The 11,782-nt window shown below is 46.3% G+C and overlaps 2 gene segments (V, D, J or C); both read right to left on the bottom strand.

The window, feature by feature from the left end:
• Positions 1 to 2,353: 2,353 nt before the first annotated feature.
• LOC121010133 (immunoglobulin lambda variable 3-9-like) lies at positions 2,354 to 3,310 on the bottom strand. The segment is given in 2 exon segments: positions 2,354 to 2,793; positions 3,185 to 3,310. Coding segments are annotated over 2 exon segments (471 nt in total).
• Positions 3,311 to 3,967: 657 nt separating this feature from the next.
• Positions 3,968 to 11,548, bottom strand: LOC121010109 (immunoglobulin lambda variable 2-23-like). The segment is given in 4 exon segments: positions 3,968 to 4,083; positions 6,535 to 6,546; positions 11,021 to 11,314; positions 11,430 to 11,548. Coding segments are annotated over 4 exon segments (468 nt in total).
• Between the last annotated feature and the right edge of the window lie 234 nt (positions 11,549 to 11,782).

The raw sequence follows: 11,782 nt of genomic DNA, 5'->3' as shown, positions 1-11,782 counted from the left end.
CAGGGGTGAGGGCAGGGCCCCATCCCCACAGGCCCTGGATGGGAGACAGCAGGGTATCTGTGCCTCACACTGTGCCTCCCTGTGGGCCTCTCACCTGTGCTGGGAGCAGGGGAGCAGGCGTGAAGCCACGCAGAGTGTGGTCCTGGGAGGATCAGCACCACAGGGCCCTGGGAGCTGTTCCGCATGCAGATGCCCGGACCCCACCCCGACCTGCTGCAGCTGCATCTTGCGGAGACCCCCCCTCCTCGGGGGACTGTGTGCTCACTGAGCATCGCAGTCTAGGGGTCTAGGCCACCATGGAAAATGTCACTTCCTCTCCTGGTCTCCCCAGGTCCTTTCTGGCCACCTGGAACATGGGGCTTAACTGTCCTGACCTGGTCAAGCAAGTTCGATTCAAGGGCTAGTCCCTGTAGTGATGTGGAAGGAATGATTTAAGATTAGACTCTTTCACCAGCCACATGGAGTGTGTGCTGTGGATGGGGTGATATCTCTGGGAATATGGTCTGCACAGCTCTGGAGGCAAGCAGTGTGCCTTGTCTACTTTAGGCACCTCCTGGGGTGAATCATCAGGAAATGTCGGGGGCACTTCCTGGGGTAATTCACGGTGATAAATGGGGAGTTGCATTTCTAGTGCACAACTGGGGCAAGAAGGAGTGTGTATGGATTCAGAAGATCCCCTAATATTCCCTGGGTCTGCATTATAGTCATCAATGCACCACAATCCAATTCAGCAGGTCTGACGATCGACTAACTTTCTTGAATGAAGGCTTAGTTGTGCTAACTGGCTGGGATGTTTGCTGTGGAAAGAGGGATATCGAGTGCGTGGTGACGAAGGTAGTTATAGACACCACTCTAACCACAGGGTAGCTGTAGAAATGAACAGGATAAAAGGAACAAGTGTTTCTTCCTTATGTTGTAGGAATGTGTTTGGATATACAGTAATCGTATGTGTTCATTTTCTTCTCTGTGTCGTCTCATTATCATCTAACATCAAATGTGTGAACAGTATGTAACTTTATATCTCAATATTGAAGTTATAGGATAGCAAATCGTCTAGGACAAAAATAAATATCCCTAGCAGACAAAAGTGTATTTCCTATCCTGTTTAGGGGGCAGGGTGAGCATATATGTGGTTGTCATGGGATAGTTTCATCATATCAGGTGGACCATGGTTACTGATATTCCCTACATCTACAGACTTGGTTTGCGTGCATCTGGGTGGATTTCATGTGGACAGGGGTTGACTGTGGTGGCGTATTAAGTGTCAGGCTGAACTGTATTTCACAGAAATGTTTTCTGTCTATATTTCTGGTTAGGGTGGGTATAAAGAGAGATTCCTGTGCATGATTTGGGGGGTGGAAGTGAGGCAGCACCCATTTTGTGTCTCACTCCCATGGTTGTGTATCTTCTGGTCACTTTGTAGAAGGAGGCAACCGCCCCAATGTCCCCCATTCACCCGCAGGATGGATGTGGCTCTCTGTCTGTCAAAACCCAGAGCATCTAGTATGTGCATCTTTTCTCATTGTTTAAAATGTTTCTCATTGTTAAAAATACAAGAAACAATCCTATCTGTCTGGAGACTGGACATGCACACTGGGTTTTGTAGAAGAAAGCCCAACTTTGTGTGTATATAGTGGCCTCCTCAGGTCTCTCAGGACCGTGTCTGGGATGCCAGCCATCCTGGATTGGGTTCCTGGAAGGAGACTCTGAGATGAAGAAGTGCATGCGTAAGAAATTGGAAGAAGTGAAGCCAGACTGGGGAGTAGGAGAGCAACCCACATGGTGTGGAACATCAGATGAGGCCTCATTCCTGCAGGGAGCTCTAAAATGGGGACCCTTTAGGACATTGGAACTGAGGCAGGGCCTTGGATCTAGGCTTCAAGAGATCATTTGACTGAACCTCTCTGAGAAGGGCCATATCCTAAGGAGTCAGTTTCTGAACCAAGAGCACTTCCCAGGGAGGATCACCCCTATGAGCTGTCAGGGGCTCCAGGCAGCAATGGGTGGGGACGTGAGCCCAGAAGGGGGGATGTGGGTAATGCCCCAGTGTCTACTGCACCCGTCTGCTCCACTCAGGTGGAGGTAGGTGCACTCATGGCATCAGGGCTTCAAGACCTCAGGTGAGCTGGGAAATTTGGGGCTCTAATTTTGGTCAGTTGCATGAGCAGTAGCCCACGACCACCCCATGGAAATGCAGAGATGATGACCACTGGACAAAAGTCTCTTGTGTCTTTTCTCCCCCTATGCTGTGACCTCAGTTCAGTCCCAGGCCCAGAGAACCAGGGAAGCCTAGTGTTGTCAGCTATACATATGTTCTGTGACCATCCCTGTCCTAGAGGGCTGTGAGGGAGGGGGCAACCTGGGGACCTCAGCTCCAGGAACTTTGACCAGACCCACTCTGCTTTGTCCCCAAGCCTCCAGGGGATGAAGGAGAGTGTGACACAGATGGGGAAAGAGTTTGTGTCTCACTTCCCCATCTGCCTGTATCACTGTGAACATCATTATTGCCAACCCACATCTGACAGTAATAGTTGGCCTCGTCCTCAGCCTGGGCCCCGCTGATGGTGAGGGTGGCCGTGTTCCCCAAGTTGGTGCCTGAGAATCGGTCAGGGGTCCTTGAGGACCTTTTGCTATCATCATAGATAATCATCACCGGGGCCCGGCCTGGCTTCTGCTGGTACCAGTAAGCATATTTACTTCCAATGTTGTTTCCTCCACACGTGATCCTGGCCGTCTTTCCCAGGTTGACTGACACTGACAGGGGCTGAGTCAGCACATAGGAGGCCACGGAGCCTGCAAGAGAGAAGGTGAGAGGTGGGTTTCCAGCCTGGGGTGTCATCCCCTGAACACTCCCACCTGCCTGGCTTAAGCTCCAGTGATTCTCTAGGCCCCAGTGTCCACTCTGCTGTCATCTTAGTCCCTGGGACCCCTGGGCCCGCCTGGTGGATGGAGCCTTTGAACAAATGAGAACCACCCCCCTCCTTTCCCTGGGCAGGTGCAGCCCTTCAGGGCTCACACAGATCAGTGAGCACAGTGGGGGGGCTATCACCCCACCAGCCCCCCATCCTACAGCAGGGTCTTGAGCATCCTGTCCCCACTGAGACTCCCCTGCTGAGTTCAGAGTCAGGACCAGGCTTGTCCCGGAACCCTGGGCCTGGGGTGGGTGTGAGCCTGGGCACAGCACCTGTGCAGTAAGCGAGGAGGCCGAGGAGGAGAGGGATCCAGGCCATGGTGGAGGTGCCTCGATTCTGTTCCCTGAGGTCCTGAGGCTGGGCAGGGTTCCTCCCAGGCCTGACTTATCCCCTTGCTGGAGATACCTGCTGTTCATGCAAATCAGCCAGGGCTCAGGGGATGCTGCTGAGGAGCCTCGTGGCTTCAGAAATGGGCTCAGCCCCAAGGGACACAGAGATGGGAGGGGCGGCCCCTGCACACCCACCCTCAGCCCAAAGGATATGCTTCACCCTGTGATCCCATAGTCTGGGGCCTACACTCCATCCCTCTCCCTGTCCTTGCCTGGCTCCTGAGTGGGTGTCAACACAGCAGAGTTCAAGGATGGAATCTGTCTACATTTTGTTTCTGTCTTTTTTATTCTAGATTTTCTTATTTATTGAGAGAGAGAAAGAGAGAGAGAGAGCACACATCAGCAGGGGAGGTGCAGAGAGAGGGGGAGAGAGAGAGAGATAAAGGAGAGACAGAATCCCAAGCAGGCTCAACCTACAAACATGAAGCTGATGCAGGGCTTGGCCTCGTGAATTGTGAGATTCTGACCTGAGCCAAAATCAAGAGTTGGGTGGTCAACCGACTGAGCTATCCAGGCACCTCTGTCTGTCTTTTGTGAACCCATTACAGAATGTTTACTCTCTAGGTGACTGGGGAACTTAGGTCAATGCAGTGTGCTACCCCAGGTCTATGTTGAGGAACTTCAGAACTTGAAGAAATTCCTCCCTTGTCAAGTGCACACGGAGTTTCAACGAGCTATTGAAGTTCTGTAGGACTGTATCCTGAGGGAGAGCTCCTGGGGTAGGCCATCGATGCTGTGCCTCAGTATGCCTAGGGGGCTCTCAATGCCAGAGGCAGACCCACCTTGAACAAGGTTGGACAGTGGCTGAGTTAAGCAGCTGTGGGCCGGGCTGGAGAGGCAGGAATTGCTGGATCTGTGCTAGAGACAGGAGCACATTATACAGGAGACAAATCTGAGAGACACTGAACCAGTAGCTTACACCAGAGTCAAAGGTGATGCCATAGACAACCTACACTTTTCAGTCAAGTCTCATGACTAACCCTCCCTGCATATGCCCTGTTGCCCAGACCCTCCCCATGTGCAGGGGGCTTTGCCGGGTGATCTCTGCTGCCCCCTGGTGGCTGCTCCACTTGACCGCCCGAGGCCCAGTGAAATCCTTTGTCCGGGTGGAGATTCAGAACCCAGTGCTCAGACCCTGATTCCCTGATTCGTGGACTGCTGACCCCAGGGAAGGAATTCCTCTTCTCTGCGGGGCCTCTGTCAGCCTCAAGACCAGGCAGGAGGAGGTCAGGTTATCCATGCAAGTAGGAAGAGGCTCATGTGAGGAGGAGGAGGAGGCAGGGCCCATCTGCGGTATCACTGCTCCTGTCTCTGGGGAGGTGGGTGGCCGTGGGAGTGGTTCTGAGGCGTGACACAAAGCTACACAGAAGCCAGGGACTGCCTCTAACTGGCACTGGCTGCTGGTGTCGCCAATAGTGTGATGACGGCTACTGCTCCCAAGACAGAGGAAAACATTCGTCCAACAAACACTAATTCAGATCCTCTTAGTCTGGGACACATTGCATCCTGGGAAATCAGTGTGAACAGGACACGGGCCCTGGGTCAGAGTTTCCATCTTAGGACTGCTGCAGCAGAGTGGAAGTCTTGCTTTGTTGGTACCGGAGACAGTCTCCAACCTCTCCTACTTGTATCTCGTCTTCCATATTCATTTAGAAACCATACTATTGCTATTGTCAAGTCTCTCTTGAGACGTCAATATTGGCCCTGTGGCCAAGAATTGGCCCCTTGAATGTATCATTTGGGTGGGGATCTTTTAGGGGACTTTTACTCTTGTGAGGGAAGAAACAGAGTAGAATTATGCAGTGTTCTCTCCCTGTACTTGGTTGTGATAGCTGGAGCTGCAGCAGCCATCTGAGGTCTGTTGTCAACAGCAATAAAAAACAAAGCCTCCGTTGTCGTGATGGTGGGGCCAAAAGTGAGCAGACATGGAGATTAAAAGAACACCTGACTGGGGCGCCTGGGTGGCTCAGTCGGTTAAGCCTCCGACTTCAGCTCAGGTCACGATCTCGCGATCCGTGAGTTCGAGCCCCGTGTCGGGCTCTGGGCTGATGGCTCAGAGCCTGGGGCCTGCTTCCGGTTCTGTGTCTCCCTCTCTCTCTGCCCCTCCCCATTCATGCTCTGTCTCTCTCTGTCTCAAAAATAAATAAATGTTAAAAAAAAATTAAAAAAAAAAAGAACACCTGACTGAAGAATGAATGGGTTAAATAGGAAATTAAAAGAATAAATTTAAAAAAAAATGCATGGAAGCAAATGAAAATGAAAACACAACAGTCCAAAACCTTTGGGATGGAGCAAAGGCAGTCCTAAGAGGGAAGTATATTGCAATACAGGTCTTCCTCAGGAAGCAAGAAGAGTTGCAAATACACAAAGTAACCTTACACCTTAAGGAGCTAGAAAAATGAACAACAAATGAAGCCTAAAGCCAGCGAAGAAAAATAATAAATATTAGAGCAGAAAAATATGATCTAGAAACAAGCTAACAAAAAAAGTAGAGTAGCTCAATGAAACTAAGAGCTGGTTCTTTGAAAGAATTAATAAAACTGAGAGGCCTCTAGCCACACTTACCAAAAAGAAAAGAGAAATGACTCAACTAAATAAAATCACAAATGAAAGAGGAGAGATCACAACCAATACCACATAAGTACAAACAATTATTAAGAGAACATTATGAAAAATTATATGCCAACAAACTGAGCAATATGGAGAAATGGACAATTTCCTAGAAACATGCAAACTACAAAAACAGGAAGAAGTAGATAATTAGAACAGACCTATATCCAGCAAAGAAATTTAATCAGTAATCAAAATCTCCCAACAAACAAAAGTCCAAGGCCAGAAAGCTTCCCAGGGGAATTCTTCCAGACATTTAAAGAAGAGTTAATACATATTTTTCTCAAACTGTTCCAGAAAATAGAAATGGAAGGAGAACTTGATACTCCTTCTACAAGGCCAGCATTACATTGATTCCAAAACCAGAGAAAGACCCCACTAAAAAGGGGAATTACAGGCCAATATCCCTGATTAACATGGCTACAGAATTTCTCAAGAAGATACTAGCAAACCAAATCAAACAGTACATTAAAAAAATTATTCACCACGATCAAGTGAGATGTATTCGTAGGTTCCAGAAATGGTTCAATATTCACAAATCAATCAACATGAGACACCACCTTAATAAATGGAAGGGTAAGAACCATATGATCCTCTCAATAGGTGCAGAAAAAATATTTGACAAAATACACCATCTGTTCTTGATAAAATCCTCGTCGAAGTTGATGGAACATACCTTGACATCATAAAGGCCGTATGCGAAAGGGATTGTGAAAAAAAAATTAAGTACATTAATGTATGACAAAGACTGAGCTTTTAAACACAGTGAACAACAGTCAGGTATGCCAGACATGGGTTGCCATGCTAAAACTGGTAAAGTGAAGGTGGTACCCTATCATGTCTCTTGAACTCAAGCCCTGTTTCAATTAGGAGTCCAACAAATTCTTGAACAGACACTTAATGTGATGTGTACATACCAATTCAGTATAAATGGAAATCTAGCTAACATTTGAGGGGACAGCTAAGGACATCAGATATCCTTTAGAATTCCAGAGGATGTATGGAATGACCCACAAAATATCCCTTGTGCAACAGAGGAGCCATTTTGGAAAGCACCCATTCTAATGAGGGGACAGAAACATGCTGGGTGGTTTCTAGGATAGGGGTTCAGGCATCTGAGCAGAGGGGGTTCAGACATCTAACTGAGCTCAATGTGTGTCATATTCCTGGATGAAATCTCTTGGATATGGGGTCAAGGATGAGGAACTCTAGACAGAAAAATAATGTCTTTTGGTCATCATTCCCTAGGCAATATCATCTGATGTTTTTTCAAATGCTTTTGCTTCAACACAAGAATAACCCTGCAAGGAGGGCCATTTTGATTATAGCATGGTGGAGTAGAGAATAAGTCAATGACAATTTACATGACCTAAGTATAAGCTTGTCTGCACTGGTGTGGGAGATGGGATGGAGGCATTTAAAGTGAGGATTCTCCTGACAGTTATGGAAATTGCACTGAGTAGGCATTTCCTTGTGCCTCTGTTCTTTGTGGAGAAGTTGGAAAGAGCTACCTTCTGGAGCTGTAACATACAGGCAAAGAGGAAGCTGTGACTGTCCCCAGACAATTCAACAGAGAGTATTTCTATTGATCACAGGGACTTGGACATTCTTCATCCTGCCCCTTAGTGCATATTGAGAAGATCTCCCCTCGGAGCTGTGTGTCATCTTGAAATACAGCCTCTTCATCCACAAAAGGATTTTTGACCTCGTGTGTTTCCTAAAGAGATGGGTTTAGGGCAAAGACTCTAATCAGGGCTGACTACTCTTTGCCAGAATGGTAATGGAAATGCCCACTCAGAAAATGGACATATTTCTATAGAGTGTGAATGTTCTTATGAAACTATTTTAGTGTCCTTGTTCATACCCTATGAAGGACATTTAAAGAACACAAGAAAAGTGATGCCCTGGCCAGAGATAGAAAGAAATAACTGGTGGATATGGGATTGAGGGAAAGAGGATGTGTAGTAGGAGGAAGTGATAGCTAGCTGTTTTATTTGAAATGATTGTTCATGTGTGTTTTGAGCATGTATGTACTATATTACTACAGAATGAATCTAGATAATAATGTCTATTCCTCATATAGTAATAAAATGGTAACCTGTTAATGACATTCTCATAAATCCATCATTTAGTTCTGGGGTTGAGTGAGTGGTCTTATAGATTGGGTCCTTGCCTCCTGAGATCACTAGAAAGGTTTCCTGGGAACAGTCGGAGCCACCTTTTCTTCTGCCCCATGCTCTGTTAGTACAAAGAGCAAACTCAGGTCCCCATGGTGCAGGAAACACTATATTTTTTAATTATTCTGGGTTCTTTTGACCACACAATAAGGCATAATATTCAAATAAGTGGCAAGAGTATCTCCAATGACCATTTGAACATAATATGATTAATGACCAATAAAGCTAAAGCAAATAAACCAAAAATACACAAATATCAATCCCTAAATCCTTATCATTCAGGTTTAATGAAACAAGATAGTTCCATAACTATAGAAAGTGAGTGGAAAAAGAAAGATAAAATTACCAGAACAGATGCAATGTAAAATGAGTGGCACTTAACTCAGGTATTCTATGGACTCATGAATGTTCTTGCCCTAAGGTGCTGATTCCCTATTTGCATTGACCAGAAAAACACTAGTAGATACTCTGATTATAGAAAAACCTGGTTATTTCACATTGACTCTATTAAAAGTAACAATTCTCTCATCTTTTTATAAAAATATTGAACCCTAGAGACAACACTAGAGGCTTTTCCTATACCTCGAGACTCATATACACAAGACACAAAGGGCTTTGTAGCTCTAGAAATTTCATATTGGAAGCAATCCTGTTCACTCAACATCTAGCTTCTATATTTCTTGGTAATGGTTCCTACTCTAAACATAATAACTACCTTCTCCAGAGGAAATGGTGGTCTCACCTTAAAAGGAGACACACTAGGGGCGCCTGGGTGGCTCAGTCGGTTGAGCGACCGACTTCAGCTCAGGTCATGACCTCACGGTTTGTAAGTTCGAGCCCTGCGTCGGGCTCTGTACTGACAGCTCAGAGCCTGGAGCCTGCTTTGGATTCTGTGTCTCCCTCTCTCTCTGCCCCTCCCCCACTTGTGCTCTGTTTCTCTCAAAAATAAATTTAAAAATGTAATAAAAAAAAAAAGGAGGCACGCTAGTAGAGGCAATGGTCACACCTGCCTTCCTATGCATTAGCAGATACTTTATAAAAAGGACACTGATGCTATTTGAGTCAGGAAGAATTTCTCATAACAGTTGCTTTAGAAACTCACAAGACAATGGCCCCTTTGGAGGGGCCTAATTCCTACAGAATTTCCACATGAGGACACATACCCTAAGGTCAAGCACAGCCTCTGATCGCCTTACACAAACATGAAGCTGTGATTCAGGAAGTTATTCTGTGCCTCTATTAGCACATGCCACATTGCAGAGTACTTTAACCCACTGCTAGTAATCAAGGTGTGTTGCTCTTCCAGTCTAGATGACTTAAGTATGAAGGTACTGATCATTTATCAGGGAAAGAGAGAAGGTACTGAAACAGATTTTGAAAATAATTCATAGAAGAACATTATGGGAGAGAGAGACTAGGATCTATGCTAAACTGAACATCCATCCCCATTTGCCCATGAATGAGGTCATTGCCAAGATGTGGCACTTCCAGTGCTTAACATGGAAAGTTCTGCTCAACCGGGAAGAGACTTGGTCCTGACCAAGGTTCTGGAGACCATGCTCAGGTTCATTCAATGCATGAAGAATTCTTGGCCATCATTTTTGTATATGTGTTGTTTTGCAATTTTTATCATTGGCATTTCACCCAGAAATTGGGTTTATAACCCATGGAAATCAGATGTTTTGGGGACCTCTGTGACATGGGGACATGCATACTAGATAACTCTTCCTTGTGGAACAAAGGAGCCATTTTGGAAAGAGCCTACCCTGGGGGCAGACAGTCCACATGCAGGGCTGCTGCCAGGACAGGGGCTCATTGATTTCAGGGGAGGGAAGATTCTACCTGTCACAGAGTCTCAAATCATATTCTCTCCTGTTCAGATTCCTTGGATGTGGAGTTAAAGATGAAGGGACATTGGGGAAGAAAACCCTTCCCTTTATCTTCATTCCCTCAGCTATGTCTTAGATCTTTTCTCAGGTGGTATTACTTCAGTCACTGACATGCTGAAGAATGGCTCACCAAGGAGGCTCATGTTGGCTAGGGCAAGGTAGAAACAACTGAAAAATGTCTTATATTTCAATCCTTAAATGTGAGTTATCCATTCAATGGGATATATTTTGGTAGTAAAAGTAACTAAATACTAGTACATGCTACAACATGGATGCACCTTGAAAACATCATTCCGAGTGAAAAAAGTCATTCCCAAAAGATGTCCTATTGTGCAATTCCATTTATATGAAATGTTCAAACTGGGGATGCTATGGGGACAGAGTGTAGATCATTGATTACCAGAGGCTGAGCAAATTGGTGGGAAATGGAAGATGAATGCCAATAGTTACAGTATTTCTTTTTAGGACAATAGAAATGTGATAGCAGTGATGTCTTCTCAATTTGGAGAATATACTAAGAGCCGTTGTTTTAAACTTGTGAGTTGTATGCTATCTAAATATAACTGAAAAAAACCCTTACCGCACCCCCCGCCCAATAAACCAAAAAAGAGAAAGTTGGAAACTGGATTTAATAAGACAACATCAATTCTGGAAAACTGAATTCAAGCCAGGCTGCACTGGTGTGTGAGATGGAGCCATTTAAAGTGAGGATTCCCTGGGAATTGCAGGAAGTGCACTGCACAGGCACTTCCTGGTCCTTGGTTCCCGCCATTGCAGAGTTGGAAAGAATCACTTTCTAGGACCATATCAAAGAAGCAAATAGGCTCTGTCATTTCCCAGACAATTTGGCAGAATGTGTTTCATTTTACTTTATCTTGAGAAGGAAGAGGAACAGAGACCTGAATTCTCAAGACCATGCTGCATGAAGTCCCCTCTGCACAGGGTTGGAAACATCTTCAGAGCAAGGAGGGAGCCTGTGAGTACAGAGAAGGTTTTGGTCTCACTTCCCCATAAACTTGAACCACTGTGGAGAGTATTACTACTAGCATATGAGCAACAGTAATAATCAGCCTCATCTTCAGCCTGGAGCCCAGAAATGGTCAAGGAGGCCGTGTTGCCAGACTTGGAGCCGGAGAAGCGATCAGGGATCCCTGAAGGCCGGGAATTTACATTATAAATCAGGAGTTTGGGGGATGTGCCTTCGAGCTGTTGGTACCAGGAGACGTAATTATATCTCCCAATGTCATTGCTGCTGCCAGCACAGGAGATGGTGACTGTGCGTCCCAGATCCCCGGACACTGAGGGAGGCTGATTCAGGGCAGACTGGGCCCAGGACCCTGAAAAGAGAAAGAACATATTCTAGTGAGTTCAGTGCCGGGGGCCCAAGTGAGTCTGAAGAGCAGACAAAGATCAGTCCAGATGTCCCTGTGGACTCTTCCTTGAAGGCCGCACCTGTGTCCTGAGTGAGGAGACTGAGGAGGACCAGAGCCCAGGCCATGGTGCAGATGCCCCAACAGCACTGCCTTCTGAGACCCCAACCCTGGGCCTGGCTCCCCAAGACCTCTCTTATCCCCTTCCCCTTGCTCAGAGGAGGGAGGGGCCGCCATGCAAATGTGCTTCCTGGGCCTGCCTCTCCTCAACCCTCTGACTTGGCTCTTTATTCTAGATACTTTTGCATCCCTGGGCAGCAGAGCTTACTCAGGACTTAAAAATCTTTAACATATTATCAGTCAGGTCATACTGAGCTCATGACAGTGCCCTGGAAATAGATCCAACCCATAGATATCCTTACATTTCCTGTGATG

The sequence above is a fragment of the Herpailurus yagouaroundi genome, unplaced genomic scaffold (genome assembly GCF_014898765.1).
Source record: "Herpailurus yagouaroundi ecotype Mexico unplaced genomic scaffold, PumYag 191, whole genome shotgun sequence".
NCBI lineage: Eukaryota > Metazoa > Chordata > Mammalia > Carnivora > Felidae > Herpailurus > Herpailurus yagouaroundi.
The sequence above is the reverse complement of the archived record's forward strand: the minus strand, read 5'-3'. Positions and strand labels throughout refer to the sequence as shown.